Here is a 21,970-nt window from a genome sequence, read left to right as displayed (position 1 = left end):
ATATATTTGATGATGAGATGATTCTATTTATATATAGATATTTATTTGGTGGTTGAGATAGAATCAGTTTATTTTAATATCTCGAGCTTACCGTTAATATCACGTTCGAAGTGAGACGGATACGTTCTACTATTTTTTGAATATTTTCGTCCTGAATCTTTGAAGAATATTCTTCGATTCCGAACCATTATATCCTACTGCTCTCCATCCAAACAGCTTATAAACGGAATAGATTCGCTTCTCTCATCCCGTCCCACGAACCATACACTATTGTAGAGGACATCAAGAGTCAGCACATTTTGTGTGCAAATCTCTCTCTTCTTATGTTATATTCTTTTACTTTTTCGAATTATTATATTTTAAATTGATTTCACGTATGAAAAATACGTGTACAATTGCTAGTTCTACAAAGTTTCAGAGCCTGGTATGATCGGTGGACAAACAGATTAAAAAGAGGGATCCAAGTTAAGTTCATCTGTGTATGCAGATGAACAATGCTACCTTTACCGTCCTGGACAAGTCTGAACTGAACTTACCTATGTATGCTTTGAGGTGAACGGCAAACTTGAATTTGCTCATATATTTTTCTGGTGTATGCGGTTTGATCGTTTCGGTGAAGCTATCGTTGGCAAGTTTGAGCTGATGCGCACCTAACTGTTAAAAAAAACAAGGTCCTGTAATAAAATGCACTGAAATCACATTGGATTGTCGCAATTCAATCGAGCTTTTGGGAGACATAAAACTTTCGTTTCTCGAAAAGGATGATGATTTGTACTAGCACCTGATATTGGAGAAACTGATATATGATTTTCTACATGGCTTCTTTGTAGCAGTGAGACCTTCAAGGCTTTTTTCATTTTATTTTGCAAATTTGTTACCTGGTATCAAAGGAACTGGATGATGACTAGCTCTTGCTGGCGGTAGCTGTAGCTCAGTGGGTTCTTCAAAAATATCATCAAATTGAGATTTGTTTTGGAGGCTCGAATTAACGCTCCTTCTACGAGTGTAGTGACTTTCTCTTCCACCTTCCTATTAGAGATTTCCTGCATGAACAGAATACCTCCATGTGCCCTTTTCTTAAGCATTTTGAAAATAGCATCACCATCAACCAAAAATGCTTTTAGTAGGTGAGGTGGGGCAGGTGACTATTTTGGCCCCCTGTCTTTCAAAATAGATAATTCCAATCCGTTGTATTCAGATTTCAGTCAATTGGGATTCTGAATATGTATCCAGTCTGCATCAAAAATAATATCATATCTAATCACTTCAATTAATCTGAAAACATTTGAAAAATGGTGAACTTATATAATATACTAGCAATTTGTATCGTGTCTGAGGTTCGACAGAGGTTCACTATAATATTACTCGGTTTGGAGGCCGTCTCTTAGAAGCAGCAATTCGGCTCTTTCTTCTCTTCTGTCAGCACCGGTGGTGGAGGCCGTCTTTTAAAAATAGTAGTAGGAAAGTAAATTTTATAGGACCCGTGGAGAAAAGACCCCGCAAGACCCTCTCTCACCCTCTTTTGCTTTGACACATGTGCTGCACCAGTCCCTCCTTGTACTATATATGACACTGTGAAACACAAAAGAAGGCCTACATATGAGGATAAATCCTATAAAATTTGCTTCTCAGCAACAACAATATCAGGACCCAGCGTAGTACCAACAGCAGCAGCAACCAAGCCACGTAAAAATGCCCTAGAACAAAAATGCACCAAACTCGTAACAAACAAAGAACACATTCATCAGGAGAGAAAAAGGAACAGAATATGTTATGGTTCTTCAGAGACTTCCTATTGTCGCATTTGGTTCCCAGAGAAATTTGCTGCTCTTCTTCGGAGCAGGAGATTTTGGAGAAATCTTCAGAATGGTGATTGCTTTGTGACTTTGTGCTGTGAGAAGGGGAGGCATGGAATGCGCCATTGCCGCCTTGGCAGTTGAGACCGTCCACAAACACGAAGGCATATGCTGTAGCCAATAGCCATTAGCATGCCTGTCTCCTGCAAATGCAGCCAAGAGAGGTGATAGATATGGCCCCCACAAAGGCGTCATGTCACATTCCCATTGGCTGCGAGCTTGAGACAAGACACAACGAACATATCCCTTCCCAGTTAAATGGGCGGTCCGGTCCGGTACGGTACGGATCTATTGAGGCACGATTCGTTTAGGCACGATCTGTTTACACCTGTTAGTTAAACGAGTCGTGCCGTGTTGACCCACGGTACGGTAGACCCGATGATTTTTTTAGCCCGTTAGCTCGCAACCCCTGAAAAATTGAAAAAAAATCATAAAAACTTGCTTTCACTCGAAATCGAACATACAACCTTCTACTTAGTAATCAAACACACTACCATTGCACCACATATCATATATGGTATTAGATCTAAATAAATTATATAAAATACTACAAAAACACGAACAGTTAAACGAGCCGTGCCATGTCGGCCCGTTGTGCCGTGACTCCAGCCCAGACACGACCTAAGTCATCGTGCCATGCCGAGCCAGCCCGTTAGCCATCGTGCCGTGCCGTGTCTGAGCCGTACCAACAATATCTTGTCTCGAGTCGACCCATATTACACGGCACATTTAGACATCTTTATCCTTCAATATGTGCCAACGAGTTATGCCTTTCCCATTTTTAGTTTAGTTATATACCATTAGGGCTTTTTGCATGTCATAGTTTTCAAAAATTATAATATTGAGAAGCTACAGTTTTAGAAATTAAAATCACGTATTACCATAGTTTTAAAAAAAATCTTGAGTGGAGTTTACAAAACTCCAAAAAAGACCACGGCTTTATCAATACTATAGTTTTTAAAAATATAAAATTTGTTACATCCAAACAACTAGAGCTTTCTAAAACCAAAGTATTTTGTTTGTAAAACTATAGTATTTATTTAAAACTCTAAAAATACTTTGCATTCAAATAGAGCCTTAGGATCTATTCGGTTCATCCGTGTTTTTTTTGCCCCGCTGGGTGTTTGGTTTCTGGATGGTCCCGTCCAAGTCATTCGAATATTCGTTTAGATCCTGGATGGATCGAGTCGGAAAAAAGGCAGACGAAGCCACCCATGTCCGCGCCGAGACGCCGGCTCGTTGTTGTGCGCCGCGCTCGCAACAAAAGCTAGCTAGCTAGAAACAGTTGTATGGGTTTATATTTTTTATTTAACTTTTGATTTTATTTAGAGTACAAAAGTGGCCTTAAAAATTTTAAACGTTTTTACGAGTAAATTAGAGCTTATACGCAACCTATTTTAATTGGTTTGATCCAAAAAGCTTGAGTCAATATTTAATAAAAATTCTCTAAATAAGCATACTTATATAAATTTTAGCAATTTTTAATGTGTTAAATAAACTCCTAATTTTTTTAAAAAAATCACTAATAGTCTCCTCAGGTGATCTACTAATTTAGAAAAATATAATAATTCATCATATATACTCTAATTTCACTAACCGAATAGAAAACTGGCTCATCTCACCTATCCAATTAAACAGAAAACTAATTCATTATATTTAAAAAACCAAAAATAACCTTATCTCACTCAACCTCACCTGCAATCAAAGGCACCCTTAGTTTGTTGAACTTTACACGTAACAGCAGCAAAGAAGGATCCATTTTACTCCAGACCCTCAACTATCTCGACGTTGCATAGTTTATTCAACCAGGTTTGAATCAGTAAAAGATCCAGCTCATCTGTCTCTCAAGTCATTGTAGCCTACACGGTAGATTTTAACAAAGATTATATACTAGTGCAGAAATCGTTTTTCCTCTAAAAAAAATACAAGACAAGACAATACAAGTATAAATAAGCCTTTTCCCTCAGAAATACTACACTAGTACTTTTTGCCCTCGTCCAACACGATAGGTAGCTGAAAAAAAATAGAAGGCTCTCTTTTTTTTGAAAGGGCATAATCAAGGAGAATACGACTCACACGTCACATTCACGCTACGCCACGCGAGCGCATACACACGCATGCACGTGTCATATATACATGCTCAGAAAGACTTAGAAAAGACTCCAAGGTTCGTTGGGGGCGCAATATTACTGAACGCATATGCATGTGCATCTATAACCTGCTCAAGATCCTGAGGTAAACCCACTTGAGAATAAATCCAAGTGGAAGGGTGCACACCTGCGTCCAGGTGAACTTAGACGCTAGCAACGTGAACGTTCACCTGAGGTTCTTGCTAAACGGTTACGGCTTGTTCTCAACAAAAAGCGCACATGACTCACTTATACCATACTCACACCGTATATATGTGTTCGCGCTGTATACACATATGGGTCTGTTTGGTTGCCCGCATGTCCTCAGTCTGACTCGTATGAGTCATACAGGCTGAGTTGAGACAGATTGAGGAGATGCAGTAGGGTCTGTTTGGTTGGTTGCATGTGCTCAGCCTGGTTGAGAAGAGATTGTGTTTGGTTGCCCGCATGAGTATATGTTACATTATAAATGAACTCACTTTTTTACCAAATAAGTAGGGTTGGAAATATTTTTATAAATTAGTACATCACCGGATAAGAATATTAGTGAATTTTTTATGATTTTTGGAGAATTTTAATTAAATATTGACTTAGGTTTTTTACGATTCGGGCAACCAAACAGCAAGGAGCCGAGCGTTGCCTGCACGCGCAGAGCCAGACGGCACACGTGCAGGCAACCAAACACGTCCATATGCTCGGGCAGGGCAGGATAAAGATGCTCAGAGCGGGCCGTGGTAGGGTGTAGAAACGAAATGAAGACTCAACGGTTCGGCCTATAACTTTTCGGAGGAACCCCGACCCAACACTGAGATCCGATATATTCATACGGCCTGGCCTGGCCTGGCCTGGCCCAACGTTTTCTCTTAGTCCGGCCCTCACGGCCTGACCCCTCCTCGAGCCGTAAATACAAGCAAGAATTTGGATACGAATTCAACTCGAAAAAGAATATGCTGGAAACAGGCAACGACGGGCCTTCACTGCGTATAGAATATAGATGTCTCTCAATACAGAAGGAAGAAAGTTCGACCGCTGAACCTTTATGGCCACAAGAGCATCATCAATTGTACGCCCCTGCTAAACCTGAAGTGAAATTACAACAGCACAAACCTATTTGGAGATTATACAAGGAAAATGAATATGAATACATTAGAAACTCCAAATAACTTGCTCTAAGATAGTGCAAGCAGGAAGGAGGCTAATGAAGATATTTACCTGTCCAAAGGAAGCTGTTGCTACAGGCTCATCCGAAACGTAACAGAAAATGCGTGATACAGGGCACCCCAAGATGGCTCCAATGAAGGAGCCAAAGGAGGGAAGTAAGTAACTTAATTACATGCTCGCTTGTCATCTTCACATTTTAAAAGTAAAGTATATTTCATAAAACATTGTGACCTCCCCCTTGAGCCCATGCCGTATGTCCATCTTCGGCATGGTTACCCCAGTTTTAATTGATGTTCGCACCAGGGATATAGATGTGGGTGGTGGTTTCTCTGTGGTTTTGTCGATGGACTACTGACTCTATATATGTATCATAAAGTTGGGATAAAGAAAAGGCTAGTGTATCAACATGCACACTATTATCTCGCCATGGTGCATATATGCTTATTTCTGTGCAAAAGAATTGTCATTATCTGTAGTGCCTGAGCTTGAAATATGTAGTGCATGGAAAATTATATATTGCCATATATATGTGCCCGTTGTGCTTATTTTAGGCTCGGGGAGCCTGAAATATGTAGCGCATGTAGATGAAACAAAGATTTATATATTGCCAATTTGCCATATACATTTGCTTGTTGTGCTTATTTCAGACCATTGTTGTAATAATCGGTACTGTTGTTCATTTACCTCTTAGTGCTGATTATATGACTTAACTGGCCCGATTATATGGTTAAACTAGCTATTATGTGGTAACCAATCGGAGCCCCTATCCATGAATATGGTCTAGTGGACCTATTTCTGAAGCGCTATTTTAGATAATAACTATGCCTGAGAAATAGTCAACAAAGAGAGGGCAAGGATACAAGGATGATTCATGGGAATGTATGTACTGACTTGCTTGTATCTTTCTATCATCTTGTTTAATGCTCCTTCATGTCACAACTTGTTTGTGATAATGACTTTTCGTGCATACTGTATGAGATGCCACTTTGACTATTCGTAGGTAACACATTAGTTAGAATTAAGCGTAAAATTGTGAAAGTATTTATGTCCCCGTGCTATTTTCATGTGTCAAATCGAAATCCTCAAGATGATTTTATTGGTCAGAGATCAATAAGTTTGACTATGTGTTTCCCTGAGTGACTGGATGGATCAATAGATAGTTGGTTTATAGTTTTTTTTTTGGCTACTTTTTTTGCATCATATGTGATGCACGTATCTTGCAACCATCACAAATTTCTACAGCATGTGCTTTTTTATGGGATACTAATGATTCTGGATACAGGTGCCGCGACATGCTTTTGGAGGGATCCAGATGCTAAATTTTGCATCATCTGTGGAGACGACCAGGAAAAACATTTGGAGCTGATGTGCCCCTACAACTATCTTTCCCCGGATGCATATGCTCCCTGCAGAGCGCGGCTTGCTCTTTGGGGCAATTATACAACTACACTTCGTTACCAAGTGTCCGAGGCATAAAGAAGAAGAACAAAGAGAACCCCCCAGGCACGACGAAACGAACTCGAGGCGCCTCGGGTTCTTGCGGTGCCTGGTTCGCGTGAATAACTTGCCGGAGCGCTGCCACCCGGAGCAGCTTGCCGCGCTATTCAGTCGGTTTGGGGCGCTGAGGATGTGGCATGTAGCGACACGCAACTCTGGGGTCTGAAAGGGATACGGCTGTGTCGTCTTCCAGCACCGTGAGCATGCGGATGAGGCCATCGAGGCGCTCAACTGCTGTGACTTCGGTGACCGTAAGCTGCGAGTCGATTGGGCTTTTCCTTGTCTGCACTCCTGAAAGAATCAGGATTATTCAGTGTTCAACCGTGTAACCGGTGATGGTTTTTGTTCAGTGAACGCAAAATCTCCAACTGGGGTAGCGGGTTGAATGCATGGTGTGGTCTCCCTCCGCGTTGTTCAATTGTTGTAGCTACCTTTACTAATACTGTGCGTATTCGTATGATCTTTTTCTCCCAGCTCTCGTTCTCCGCTGACCTCCACCTCTCCCGTTCTTCGCCTTCCCTCAAATGCTGCTGACCCCCTCCCCCGTCTATTTGTATTGAATTCAGGTGGCCTTTTCCATGGGCTCCGATTTGAAGGCGGTCAGTGACAGATTCTTTTTTAGTATGTATTACGAAACAATCTCCAAAAATGCATCTCAGAATTTGATCTCATCTTATGAAAAGAAAATACTGGACACCAACACGCTCATAAGACAAACACCATATTTTCTTGGGCAAATCATGGACCCACGTTTGACATAACTAGTACAACTGCCAGCAGAAATTTCACTCGCAGAACAGAGAAACATCTAACTACTCGGGAGCATGAAAAGTTTGATCTTCAGCTACACACAAGAAGGGTAAGCCCAGTCAACTCGAAGTTTACGTCCGCCGGTCTCGTAGCCATTGGGCTCATTGATGGCCCTCTCTCCATCCGCACGTTTCTTCAACACCACAACACCGAACATCATGCTGATTTCAGATTTGCAGCAGCATATTTCATTCCTAAACTTCGGAACGTCCCACATGAGCAGCGGTCCAAACAAGCTGAAGAGCTCCTTAAGGTCACATGCTCTGAAGCCCGGTGGCAGGTTGCTCACGCGTATGAAACACCGCAAGAACTTGCGATGAGCCCGGGAGGTAATTCTATGTTGTCCAGGACCAGGAGGGCATTCTCCTCTGCAAGCCTGAAAGTCATATCGCCCATAGATGTAGTTGTAAGGGCAGAAGCGCTCGAGATGGCCTCTCACTCCACAGATGTAACAGTTGACACTATCTGGAGACCTCTGAGTAGCCCATTATACCATATGAAATAAAGCCACTCCTCCATTTTGACTCTGTTGTCAAGCACAAACACACACAGATATACACATTAGATTTCGTCACAATCAAGGTGACTACATGTAAAAAATGAGTCAGTTCACATATGCATAGTCCGAATCGCACAGGTGAAGAAAAACAAACGCAATTTTTTTTGCTATTACTTATGCATTCTTTTATTTTGCTTATTTATTAAATTGCTATGCACTGGGATTGAATTCTGCTTCACATGTGCATCGACACAAAAAGGACGGAAAAAATTTGAAGTGATATGATGTGGGTTCACTCCAAGGACGCATAGATTTAGAGAGTTAAACGGATAGATATGTTAACTGGCAAAAACAAGATGCATGCTGCTAACAAAATGCATATGCTGCAAAATTCCATTGCAAACACAATCCTTTGATAAATAGAGTACTCCTTAGCAAGATACCTTCTTTCTCGAGTGTCGCGCATCTCGCCTTTGAATCCTAGAACTGATAACATGTCCTATTTTTCCTTGGTTCATTGAAGGCAGTGGTTTGTAGCTCAAATCTCTCAAGCACTTTTTTCCTGCTGTTCCTGCAGGCGGAGCCATTGGAGGAACCTAGTGAAGCAAGATACCTGCTAGAAAAGGACTACAACTCTGATCAACAGCTGTCCACTTACCGATGATGACCAGGTCTTGGGCCGATGTTACTATTGCTTATCATCCTCAGACCAATGGTCAAGCAGAGATGTCGAACAAGCAAATCAAAGATATATTAAAGATTAAGCAAACGGTTCGTCAAAAGAAAGAACGCACCTTGCTGTGAAGGCCGCTTTTTTGACATCTTGCTTTTCCTCTTTTTTGTAGTACTCGACTTCTCGATGCTTTTCTCCCTCCGTCTCCCTGCCACACCATTGCCCTTGCCAACATTGACCACGCCCAACATATGCAAGTTCTTTAATTTCTCAATTCCTTCGGGAGCTCTTACACTGAATTGATCCACGTTGAAAACCTTGCAACACTCACTACCGTTGCACCATAGGGCTCCCATATTTCCAAAAAACCTGGATCTATAGTTGTCCTCTTGCGACTCCCCCATCTTCTGCAGATAATCTTTGGAGAAGTTGACACCGGCGAGAAGATAATGTAGCTTCTCAAGCCTGGCAATGCCGGCGGGGAGTTGTGTCACATGTGTCTTGAATATCTAATGTCTCCAGGTATCGAAGGTTCTGCAAGGAAGATGGAAGTTTAGAAATATCCATTTCTCGCAGACACATGTATCTTAAGTGTTGTAGCTCCCCTACATGCTTGAGGTCATCATTCTCCAAATTGATCGTGTTCTCCAGGTCCAACACTTGCAACAACTGCATTTTTGGAGAGATGAAAGATGCAGGGTACTCCCCGAAGATTGTCAATGATCGGATATATGACAAATTTATGTTTTGCAGCTTCTCATCCCTCCTATTCCATCTGGATACTACAAGGTGGTGTATCTTACTTTGTGAAGCCTCATTGGACTGCTTCTCGATGAGGAATAGTTGGTTCTCCTCAATGGACTTGGACAGAATGATCTGGAGCACCATGCTATGAATCCGACAGCGATCAGCTCCAAGTCCAAGGCTAACCTTGGAAGGTTGAATCGTGCTTCTCTTAATGAGTTCATTGTAGAAACGCTCTCCTACATCCTTCGCAGGCATGTCACGGTTCTTTGCTATATAGCCTTCAGCCATCCACCGCCTCAACAAGCGGGTGCATTTGATCTCATGGTTATCAGGAAAGATACTGAGATACAAGAAGATTGATTTCAGGTGATACGACAAGCCATCATAACTTGAGACGATCGCATTGGTGATGTTGCGGAGGTCGAACCCCAGCTCTGCCCTAAGGTGTTCGTGCAGGTTCCTCCATTCTATGCTTGTTTTAGGCCTGTTGACTAGGAGACCTCCTATTGTAGATATAGCAAGGGGAAGCCCATTACATCTACTCAAGATATAGACAGCTTGCTCTAACATGTCCTCCGGCAAAGTGTACTCAGTCCTTTTGTAGACCTGCAAATGATGGAAATAGAATAGATAAGTGAGTGTCCACTGTCTCGGAAAGAGTAAAATGTATTAATGAGAAATAGAGTAGGCAGTAGTGAGTCTGAAAATGCATGCTTCTTACACCACAACCGCATATTGCAGAAATTTCATGTTCGTCCTTAAGTTAAATTGTACTTATAAGCTCGCATTATGTGTACTATACAAATACATCCCTTTCCGGTATCATTAATCATTCTACTTATGTGCATTGCCCTTGTCCAGCAGCACAGACATCCCAGTTGGTGCTTCATCCAAATCCAGGAATAGGATGCTGGTGGCACGTCGCATTTCCAAGTTACATATTTAGCCGAGCACTTTGAGGGCATACAGATGTGCAGGCATGCGCACAGGAGCGGAGCTCGATGAGGTTAGTGAGAGAGTGGCGTGCAGAGTCGGCCCACCTCTGCCGTTTGGCCTTCAATTATACACGCGCTCCCTTCTACTACCTCCGTTATGAAATAGATATCATCTTAGAATACGTGCAGTCAAACTTTAGAAATTTTTTATCACTAATATATACAAAACTATTAGAATTTGACACATTAAAATGACAGTAATGAATTTATCATGAAAATACTTTAATGTACATCATCTAATTTTTATTAACTTTTATCAAAAGATAGTTATCAAAAGTAATAATCAAATATGCTTGTTAGAGACCGTATCGATGTCCTAAACGACCGGTAAAAGAAAACGGAGGTAGTACCTTTCAACGCCGCTCGTTGTGTCGTCGTCACTTCCTTTGACCATGACTACGGCACGCCAATGAGCGCCTCGAACCTACCCCTCTCTCTCTGTTACGCTGGGTCAGGACCTGGGAGGTGGGGGGTGCGGGTGGTTAGCGAAGAAGGAGGTGGAGGCAACTAAGGCTTCAAAGGGGGACCTGTCAAACTTAGAAGGCATGAATGCTTCACCGAGTTTGCCACAGTAAATAATGATATACAAGTTTGGTTCAGCACAACTTCTAAGAACCACTGCCCACTCTTTGCAAATAGTTGCCTTTCTCGGCTGATTTGCGCGCTAGATCATCGCATAAATTTGGTAGGATACATCGTCATTCATTACACTAAACATGTGCTTCTATCGAATGAGGAAGTGATGGATCAATATATCCTCTCAAACCAAAACCGGAAAGGTAGGATCGGATGACTCAACACCGTTATTCCTCAAACAGAACTCCCTGCGTAAGTATGGCTTTCCCATTGTAACGTGACATGATATCCAACCAAACGCGAAGGTAATTTGTAGGTTGTGATAGACCGCATCTTTAGAGCCTGTTTAGAACAACGAAATAACTTTGAAGAAAAAAAAACATGAATTTGTTCCAAAGAACAAATCTAGAGGTCTTTGGATTGAAGTGTTAGTTTAAGAAAAATCATAGGATGGGAAAGGTGTTTGGATCGAAGGATTGCTCCAGAAGAAGTTCATACGATAGGAACTTTTTGATATAAATTCTAACATGAGCTGTGACCTCCTGCTAAATATTCTTTTGAGTCACGAAGGATTTAAATGTTCGACTACTGCTTCCATTTATAAGATAACCATGCAACGGTCATTGGCATGTTTAGCACCATCACACGTTGCTAATCTTTAGGCTAGATCATGTAGACCAGGGATGTTTGTTACGTCAGTTAGATGCACGTTTTGCACTCTTTTTGTACCATAAAACCTGATGAGATCAATACAGAACTTGCGTTGGCTCTCATTCTCTGTCATTCTCTCTCGTTCAATAAATAACCGATAATATTGACTTCACTAATAAAACTTTGACTGTTAAACTTTTAACAAATACATATGTAAATAGTACATAGTATTTTTAGTACTTTGAGGACAAATCAAACAACAGTATTTTCATTTTACGTAATAAATATTGCAAAAATATTGTTAATAAAAGTATTAAACAGTAAGTTCAATATTGTCAACTAGGAGTATTTTAAAACGGTCATAGAAAATGGATGAGGGAGATAGTGCAAGTGAACCCCAGTAGCTAGAAGTAGACTTGTTTTTTTCTTACTAGTTAATTGTCTGTGTGTTGCAACGGTAATTGAAAATTTCATGAGGTAACATGTGTCGCCATCAATTTTATATTGCAGTACCAAGTATCACTCAGTTTCTCATAGTCACAATCATAAACAATTCAAAGGAAAAATGAGGAGAAATAGTGTCACTCAATTTTTCATAGTCATAGCCCTAAATAGTGTGTTTTGCATCAATTGACTAACATTACCATCGGTCACATACCAATAGTACAAAAATAGAAAATAGCTCATGTAAATATGTTACAAAAGCAAGTTGAATGTGTCATAACTTGACATTACATCTCAAATTGGTGTTCAATTTAGTTCAACATGCAAGAAAAATAATCAAAGGTACTTCTATCCGATTACTATCAGCTTGTCTTTGTTTCGTTCAGGGGCTCATCAAGTCACCATTGGCCCTTTTCGTTCAGGGCTAAGAGATGTCAACCAGTAGCACTTGTGATCTTCAATGCCAGTTCAAATCTGCAATGCGTATGAGCACGGTATGAAAGATATGTATTCATTGCCAAGAATAGGTACAATTTCAGATAACATCATCGCAGATGAAGTACCCGACAACATTCACAGTATTTCTTGAGATAGCTAGACTTCTTGCAATTGCATCCTCTCTTGTGATGAGCTGAAGCGGGAGTATTGTTGGGATCTTCCTGCAATCCATTAAAGAATTTAAGCATCACATAATTTGGAGGTAATGGCTAACAGAAGTACATCTGAATTTCCAACAGAAAACCTACCCTAGTTTCCCCAGCGGCCTCAGGGTGGGCGGAGGTCACCTTGAGCAGGCACGCGACCTCATCGGCGATGGCAGAACTGGCGCTGCTCAGGACGCCATCGAGCACGGACCTCGCCAAGCTCACGGTCATCGCCTCCACATCTCTCTCCCCCACGCTCTCTCTGCCCCCACTTTCTCAAAAGTTGTTAACGGTTTGCAACAATGGACTAAGCAGCAGGTTTTTGATTTGTTATATACTTCCTCGGATCCTAAATATAAGTACATTAGGATATTGATACGGTTTTCAATATCACACTTTGATTAATAACATCTATAAAAATATATTATTTTAAATAGGAAGAGTTATATATTATAAAAATATTTTTATAATAAATCTAGTAACATCAACCTTATATTGTTAATCTATATAATTTTTAACTACTGATGGTCAAACAAAAACATAACTTATAATAAACCTAAATGAACATATATTTGCGATCGGAGTGGCAGTAGTGGACACAGGAGAGGCGGTCCAGCCAGGGCACAAGCCCCCACTTAAATTTTTGTTTTTCAGTGGATTTAAGTGAATTTAGGTTTTTTTTGAATTATAAAGGTCTAGTAACTGATATACCCTCGCTCAATTTTTGCACTAGATCCACCCTTAGAAGGTACTATAACTTTGGCAGGCACATACATGCACGTTACCTGGCCACCCTCCCTCATTGACTTAACTGCTTTGTCTTGCAAACTTATGGTGCCCATGGTGCTCAATGGATTCTTCCTTACCTGGCCAACCCCGTTGACCTAGCTGCGATATCTTGCAACCTTGCTTCCAGTGGTGCTCAATTTGGATTCTTCCTCCATTTTAGAAAGAAGAATTGCAAGGTTGTGCAGTCATCGTGGTTCTCATTTTGTCATTCAAAGATCTGAGAAAGTTCTTAACTATATATGGTGATTAATGAGTGATGCAGGATGGTTTGTAACATACGGCTGGTATAATTGACCGGTTGCTAGTAGGTATGACTACTGAACTTCGTAGAAAAATGAGGCAAAATTTCATAGCTCCATTTGTGCACTCTTAATGGGATCCCACTTCTCTGAAGAAAAGAAAGTGATGCACAATATGCAGATAAAAAAAAGTTATGTCATTTTTTTGACGATGCAGAAGCATCGACGTCATGCGGTGGAGCAGGATTTCACATTACCAGTTCGATTTGCCAGTGAATCTAATTACCAACGTTAACTAGAATTTATCAGAGTTTTTGTGCCTGAAAGTTTCAAATCAAAATTTTAATCTGGAAACAGAGATTAATTGAACAAAGTTCCGAAGATACCGGTAGCCAGATGAGATTTCTTGATTTTTGTCATTTTTTAAAATAACAAAGTATTCAAATTTCTTTGCCAGCTACATCTTTTACCGGTAAAACCGAGTTATTGATGGTTAACAACAAAATTTAGAACCCAGTGGTGGAGCATGCAGGACTACCGGTTCGAAACGGAACTAGAACCTTGTAGTGAAAAATGTGGGACTAATGGTATGAAATGAAATTAGATTTGTAGAGCCGCTCCATTTTCATTCTCTCGCTGACTAGGACACCATATCAGCATGTGCTACCTAAGATTACTTCTAATGCTAAAGCTCTAGCATGGTTTCTTATGTTGTCACACCATGTTGATATAGCAGTAAACACTCATCTGCCAGTGTATTGTTTCTACAATTGGCTCACCTAATAAATATCATTTCCTCATAGTCTGTCTAAGATATCATGCCAGAGCTATATCTTTCGTAAGATACTGCTATCTCTTTTATCTTCTTTAATTACTTGATAAATTAAAAAAAATCTACATAACACCTTATTTATGTATATGATACTCTACACTAGGAATAGCCTAATAGAAGCCCGCCTCAACAGTTTTGGTCAAATGAGTGTTTTGCTTTAGTTTGAGAGTTTGAGGACGAAGATCACATGATTCTGATTGAAAGTCAGACTAATATATATTAGTACACAAGTTGCTGAAGTCCTGTCACTGTGTCCAATGCAAACAGCGCGTCGTGCCTAGTGGTCTTTGATTTCCTCAAGAAGGTAGATCAGCATTTTGTTGGGGACCAACCTCGCGGTGCCACTGGTGTCTTCATGGGTTGGAATTGCAACAAAATTAATGCTTCAGAAAACATATATCATTAGCGTAATCATGTTTTTCTAATTTCACAGAAAAACAGATATATACTCACCATGAGGTTTATAAGCAGGCAGATAGATGTACCTGACCTGCCATATCCACTGCATTATTCTCGTTGCCACTTCCTCCATTTATATGCAGTCAAGAGGCTAAAAAAAAAACATGCATGATGCAGCCCAGAGCAAACAAAACCAACAGGTAAGATTAAAAAAACATTATTGTTTTTCCTTTGGAATCTCTATGCAAAGCAAAAGAGATTGGCCAGGAAATGATTTGTCAGAAAATTAATAACTTTCAGTTGCTTGTAGAAGAACAACCTCACCACAAGGCAAAAATCCAAAATTAGATAATATATATGAGCGTATTTACTGAGATAGATAATATATTATCGTATTTACAAATTTAGCATCCGTATTCGGCGCATCATTTACCGAAAATAGATTTTCCGTACACCGTACACCGAAAAACCATATTCGGCACACCGTATGCCAAATATGGCCTTTGCTACTGTGCAGTCTCCGATGACATGCATAGCTCATATTCGGCATAACCGGGTCTGTAGTTTTTCGACGTACGGTGTACCAAAATTCTATTTTCGGTAAATGATGTGTCGAATACGAATACTAAAATTATAAATACGATAATATGTTATTTATTTTGATAAATACACTTACGTATGTTATCTAATTTTGAATTTTTTTCCTCTAGAATGGTGCTGCATTGCTTACTGTGACATTGAGCTGGAGCGCAGGTGTAATGCTGTACAGAAGTAGCTGCTCATGCCCCCTATCCACGACACCAAACACAAACATAGTTCTGTAGTGCTCTAAAATCGTCTACTTTGAAGTGTTATAGTATAAATGAATTGTTTATTTTTTTCTTATCAACTTAGATTTTTAGATGAATTAATCGGTCCATATAACACAATATGGTATTAGAGTCATATGTCTCGAGTTAAAGTGCTGACAGACGTAATTAAATAGGAAAAATTACAACTAACTCATATTTCCAAGTTTGAGACCTAAGGGTGCCTTCACATAAGGGAGCGTGTTCAAGTATAAGTGAATTATCTACCTTTTCCTATTAGCTTTAGCTTTTAAATGAATTGGTCGGTACATGTAACTCAATATAAAAAATAGTAGCAATTTTTCTCTGGGATCCAAATGCGACACCAGGTGGCCTATGAGGAACCTTTATATTCAGTTAATTTCTCTTCTAAATGTGTTTTTATTTGTTATAGCTTTAATAAATGAGAAGAATTCTTATTTATCATTAGAAGATAAGGTAGTTCTCTATTTATTATCCCACAAAATGAATTCCCTTATTTACCATTGTTTTTATTTTTCATTCATTCCTTACCACTATCGTCCATTTGACTTATATAAAACACACATTTGCTCTTAGAGAGGAGGATGGCAGCCTCATGCACACATGTTAAACGCATTGTTTTTCCGCCACACACTTTAAACGACTTGTTATCCATATGGTACAAAAATATAAAACTTGCAACCAAGAAGTATAACCATTTGTCACAACTTATATACAGAAATTGTACTTAATATACCACATTTTCTAGTTAAAAAGTATTGTAATATTAAACTAAATCGTATTAAAAAAACATCCACGTCACTAATACATCCACTATCATCCAATTACCTTGTTATTTTTATATCTATTTTTCTACAATATAAGCACACTAAAATTATTTACATCTTTTGTATTCATCATAAAATTAATTTTAGCTTTTGCTATACCTAATCATAGTCACAATATAATCATGGAGCTTCCCTAATGATTTGCAAACAACACGACTTCAGAAATTCGTATCTACTTATCTATTAATCCAAATTTAGCATTCAAAAACATTATAGAAGTATAAAGAAATGGTTTACAACTATTTAGTACATCACATTCTAATTTCAGTTTTTAAAGAGTCCTAAACTTTGATTAGCTTTTAGCGGTCACACCCGAGGCCGTCGTCCTCCTCCCATTGGTAAATATATCTTTTCTATGGGTTAAATGGATGGTAGTGGTGAGAAATGAATGAAAATTAGAAGTAGTGAAAAATAAATAGGTTTATTTCGTAGAATGACAAATAATATATTACCTTATCTTCCAATGGCAAATAAAAAATCACCTTATCTTCCAATGTTAAATAAGGAATCTTAACTTAATAAATTATTGTTATAGGGCATTTCTATGTGGCTTGGTTGCTGCTGGTGCTGGTGCAATGCTAGGTCCTGACATTGCTTCTGCTGCTCCAAAGAGACCCTGCACCACTAAGGCCGACAGAGAAGAAGAAAGTCCGGAACGTTGGCGGTGAGTAGGCTAAAGACCTTGCCAGCAAGAAGAGGAAAGATGCCACGAAGGAAGCTGTGGCCAAGCTGACGGAGAAAGGTAAGCCGGTTGATAAGTGAAGACTAGAACCAATAGCCTCATTGTGGCTAGAGAATTGTAACTTAATAAATAGTAGAAATGTTCACTTTATGTGTACAGTTGTCAATGAAAAATGTATCTGCAATGTAACGTATGTAAGTATTAGCTTCATTGTTGTCCCTCGTGCTTCTGTTTCATGTGAACACGACTGCATGAATCCAGTTAAGATTTGCAGCTAGTATGTTATGCTGTTATTAAAATATCATCTCAATTACAACTCTATTCAATAATTGAAATTTGAAGGCAATGAAAGCCAATGTTGTATGGATGCGGTACATTTGTGATCATGCTAAACAAAAAAAGAAGACATATCATTGTGAAAATATGCATCATAAAACAACCCTCCAACCTCTATTTTCACTGCTTAGTTGTCATGCTGGTGGATAGCTTTGGACTAGTTGCTAGAAAGTAGATATGACTTGCCAATTCGGAATTTAGGGCGTCTAATGTGTCTATTAACTTGTCCTTGCAATATGTCAATCAGCTTCTTTTTCTCGCCACATTTCTTCAGAACAAGCTCATTCAGGTCCATCAGGAATGGCACTCCAGACAAGCCAAAATCGTCGTCGTTTAGTGATGGGCACTTGTTCACCCAAAGTTGCTCAAGCTCAGGCATTGAGCCTTCCTCTATTGTCACTGTTTTAATATTTGCTAGCCCGTCAATGTCAAGGAACTTGAGCTTTGGGAATGTATCAGTGCTGAAATGCAACGACTCCTCTATGTAGGAGTTCTCCCAAAGACCTAACAAAGCTAGGTTGCGCAGGTTCTCAAGGTGCACAATGTTTGTCTGCTTCAGTTGTGTCCCTAGCAGCTTTACCTTAACTAGATCGTTGAGTGAACTAATCCATTTAGGCAGCTCGCCGAGATCACCACACAGCCTCAATGAATCTAGATGTCTTGGTATTGCTGGTTTATCCATTTTGGCAAGGAATTTAAGTGAATAAGAACGCACTTCCAGCCTTTGCAATCGACGGAGCTCGCCAATCGACTTGCATAGCTCCTGCCCTTCTTCCTCGGTGAGTCCTGTGACCCCTAACCTTCGCAAGTTTGTCAAGTTTGTCAGCTGCTTGAGCCTCCCTACCACTCCATTGCCCTGGCCAACATTGACCACACCCAACATGTGCAAGTTCCTTAACTTCTCGATTCCTTGGGGAGCCCTTACGCTGAACTGATCCATGCTAGAAACCATGCAACACTCGCTACAACTGCAACATAAACAGGCTGCCATGTTTCTGAAAAGGTTGGCCTTGTGGTTGTCAATCCCCGACTGTGCCATCTTCTGCAGCAAATCTTTTGTGAAGTTGACGCCGGCAAGAAGATATTGTAGCTTCTCAAGTTTGGCGGTGCCATCAGGGAGTTGTGTCACATGTGTGTCTTGGATGTCTAATGTCTCCAGATATCGAAGGTTCTGCAAAGAAGACGGAAGTTTAGAAATATCTGTTCCTCGCAGGCACAGATACCTTAGGTGGTACAGCTCCCCTATGTGCTTGAGGTCATCATTCTTCAGATTGATCGTGTCCTCCAGGTCCAGCACTCGCAACAGATGCATTTTTGGAGAGATGAGAGAGGCAGGGTACTCCCCGAAGATTGTCAATGAACGGATACATGACAAGTTTATGTTTTGCAGCTTCTCATCCCTCCTCTTCCATCTGGATACTACTAGGTGCCGTATCTTACTTTGTGGAACCTCATTGGAGTGCTTGTCGACGAGGAATAGTTGGTTCTCCTCAATTGACTTGGAAAGGATGATCTGTAGCACCATGCTATGAACCCGGCATCGATCAGCTCTTACTCCAGGGTTGTCCTTGGAAGGTTGAATCATGCTTCTGTGAATTAGCTCGCTGTAGAAACGGTCTCCTACATCCTCCACGGGCATGTCACGATTCTTTGCTATGTAGCCTTCTGCCATCCACCGCCTCAACAAGCGGGTGCGTCTGATCTCATGGTTCTCGGGGAAGATGCTGAGGTACAAGAAGATCGATTTCAGGTGATACGGCAAGCCGTCATAACTTGAGACAATCACCCTTGTGATGTTGTGGAGGTCAGACCCCAGCTCTGCCCCAAGGTGTTCGTGCAGCTTCCTCCATTCTCTGCTTGTTTTAGGCCTGTTGGCTAGGAGACCTCCTATTGTAGATATGGCAAGGGGAAGCCCCCGGCATCTCCTTAAGATACAATTGGCTTGCTCTGCCATGTCCTCCGGCAAAGTATAATTAGATGTTTTGTAGACCTAGAAATGATAGAAATGGCTTAGATAAATGAGTGAGAATGGATTGATGAGTATATTGAGTAGGCAGTGGCATGGTACGTGCAAATACGTAAATGCCCCCTTTTTAAGTAAGAATAGAAGACCCCTTCGACTCTATTAATATAAACTTTGATATAACTAATTTTTCACAAAGAGTAGCATAAAAAAATATTCATAACAAAATAGACACCATAATTGTAGAAGATCTACTTAGGAAAAGGGTCTGTGACAATGTGCTATGAGGCTAAGAAAGCGTGGCTCGCTTTGATCATGACAATGAACTAAATGCACGGTAGAAGTAAAGTGGCAACCCCGTGCATCTAACCAAAAGGCCTTAACCCTTTTATCTTAGGAAATGGCTGACAGGGTCATTCAACATATCTTCTAAGCACGTGGAGTTAAAAATGAGCGGTGGTGCCAGAACATATCATCTCATCTTGGATTAGTTGATTATATTGCTCGATCGAACAAAGCATCCCCTCCCCTAGCGAGACCAGTTGGGTTGAACTAGCGTAGCCTGACAGATGGACGCGTAAATATCGAAGATGCACCAAGAAAAGCATTATCCGATTATGCAATCGGTTAAGTTGAAGACAAGGTTGATAAGGAAGACGAACCTTCTGACACAGGAGATTCTTGGACTCCACGTCCCCCAGTGGCTTCAGCTCGTAGACATGGCCATTCCCCGCGCAGTGCCGGGCGACGTCGTGTCGCCGCGTCGTCACGATGATACGGCTGCCCTTGCCGTTGTCGAACAGGACGACCTGCCAAATATGCTCCCACTCGTCCTGGCTAAGCAGGTCATCCACTATGACCAAGAACCGCTTCTCCTGCAGGTACTCCCGGATGTCTTGATCGCGCGCCAGGCCGAGCCCCTTCCTCAGCCGCTTCCTGAACCCGTCCGCGCTGTCGAGCGGGTGCGGCACGGTGACCCACGCGTCGCAGTCGAACTCGTCGAGGAGATTCGGGTCGTTGTGCACCATGCGCACCAGCGACGACTTCCCCATGCCGCCCATCCCCCACACCGACACCACGCGCAGCGCGTCGCGGGGGCCGGAGATCATCGTCGTCAGCTCCGCCTTCTCGCCGCGCCGGCCGATGATGTCAGACTCCTGGAACGCCAGCTCGGATGAGTCCACGTCGTTGTCGGGGAGCATGAACGACGCCTGAGCCTCCTCTGCGCCGGCTGGGTTGACAGCGATGTGGTACCGCAGGTTGCGCTGGTTCAGCTCCTCGACGCTGGCCTTGAGGTCCCGGATCCGCGCGGCGATGCGGTGGCGCTCGGCGATGGCGCCCGGGAGCCAGGAGCCGGCCCGCGACGACGACGTCCTGGCCGCGTAGAGCGCGAAGTCGAGGAGGCAGTCCTCGACGTCGTACGCGAGGTCGCGCACCTGCTTCACCCACGTCCTGACGGTGTCAGTGCGCCCGGCGGCCTCGGGGTGGGCGGAGGCCACCTTGAGGAAGGACTGCATCATCTCCAGCTCGTTGCGGATGAACTCCACCTCCTTCGGGACCCCGATGAGGCGCGCGACCTCGTCGGCGACGGCGGAACCGGCACTGCTCAAGACGCCGTCCAGCACGGATCTCGCTAAACTCACGGCCGTCGCTTCCATCTCTCTCTCTCTCTCTCTCTCTCTCTCTCTCTCTCTCTCTCTCTCTCGTGTGTGTGTGTTAAGAACCAATGGAGCGGGAGGTTGCTTTCCTTTGGCGGGCACATGCAACAACGTTGACCTTGCTAATTTGTCTTGCAAAGCTTCCAATGATGCTCTATTCGGATTTTTCCGCCATCTTGGAGAGAAGACTTACAAGGTTGCACAGTCACCATGATTCCGATTTTGTCATCAAAGACTTAATGGTTTGCACCAATTGGCTAGTTTGTCTTGCAAATAGACGCTTCCAATGGAGCACAATTTGGATTCTTCCTCCATTTTAGAAAGAAGAATTACAAGGTTATACCGTCATCGTGATTACGATTTTGTCATCAAGGATCCGAGAAAGTTCTTAATCTATATGGTGATTGGTGAGTGATGGAGGGTGGTTTCTAACGTACGGCAGGTATGACTACTGAACTTCGTAGAAAAAATGAGGAAAACTTCATAGGTCCATTTGTGTACTCGTAATGGGATCCCACTTCCGTGAAGAAAAGAAAGTGATATAAAATATGCAGAAATTTAAAAAGCTATGTCAATTTTCTGACCATGCATAAGCCTCGTTGTCATGCGGTGGAGTAGGGTTTTATTTACCAGTTCTATCTGGCAGTGAATTCGGTTACCAAAGTTAACTGGACTTTATCACAACATTTGTGCTTGAAAGTTTCAAGTCAAAACTTTAATTTGGAAACTGAAA

At 41.5% G+C, this 21,970-nt stretch overlaps 2 protein-coding genes and 2 pseudogenes across 3 annotated transcripts; 1 reads left to right on the top strand and 3 right to left on the bottom strand.

Annotated features, from left to right (window-relative positions):
- The first annotated feature begins 5,246 nt into the window (after positions 1 to 5,246).
- LOC133902332 (uncharacterized) lies at positions 5,247 to 6,938 on the top strand (annotated as a pseudogene).
- A 472-nt stretch (positions 6,939 to 7,410) lies between these two features.
- On the bottom strand, positions 7,411 to 9,948 carry LOC133902331 (disease resistance protein PIK6-NP-like; annotated as a pseudogene).
- Positions 9,949 to 12,383: 2,435 nt separating this feature from the next.
- Positions 12,384 to 12,914, bottom strand: LOC133901169 (protein tesmin/TSO1-like CXC 6). The gene is made up of 3 exons (XM_062342446.1): positions 12,785 to 12,914; positions 12,602 to 12,697; positions 12,384 to 12,512 (listed from the first exon to the last, which is right to left on the bottom strand). The coding sequence occupies exons 1-3, from the start codon at positions 12,911 to 12,913 to the stop codon at positions 12,507 to 12,509; spliced, it is 231 nt and encodes a 76-aa protein (XP_062198430.1). The 5' UTR covers position 12,914; the 3' UTR covers positions 12,384 to 12,506.
- A 1,706-nt stretch (positions 12,915 to 14,620) lies between these two features.
- Positions 14,621 to 21,333, bottom strand: LOC133901236 (disease resistance protein PIK6-NP-like). Of its 2 annotated transcripts, XR_009906693.1 has the most exons (3): positions 20,242 to 21,333; positions 14,996 to 19,606; positions 14,621 to 14,893 (listed from the first exon to the last, which is right to left on the bottom strand). XR_009906693.1 is itself a non-coding variant. In XM_062342527.1 (2 exons), exons 1-2 carry the CDS (start codon positions 21,235 to 21,237, stop codon positions 17,774 to 17,776), a joined length of 2,829 nt encoding a protein of 942 aa, XP_062198511.1. In that variant the 5' UTR covers positions 21,238 to 21,333; the 3' UTR covers positions 14,621 to 17,773. The 2 variants fall into 2 exon arrangements, 1 of the variants encoding a protein (XP_062198511.1); XM_062342527.1 differs by having other exon boundaries at positions 14,621 to 19,606.
- Positions 21,334 to 21,970: the final 637 nt, after the last annotated feature.

This window comes from Phragmites australis, chromosome 20 (genome assembly GCF_958298935.1).
Source record: "Phragmites australis chromosome 20, lpPhrAust1.1, whole genome shotgun sequence".
Classification (NCBI taxonomy): domain Eukaryota; kingdom Viridiplantae; phylum Streptophyta; class Magnoliopsida; order Poales; family Poaceae; genus Phragmites; species Phragmites australis.
This window is presented reverse-complemented; position numbering and strand designations above follow the sequence as displayed.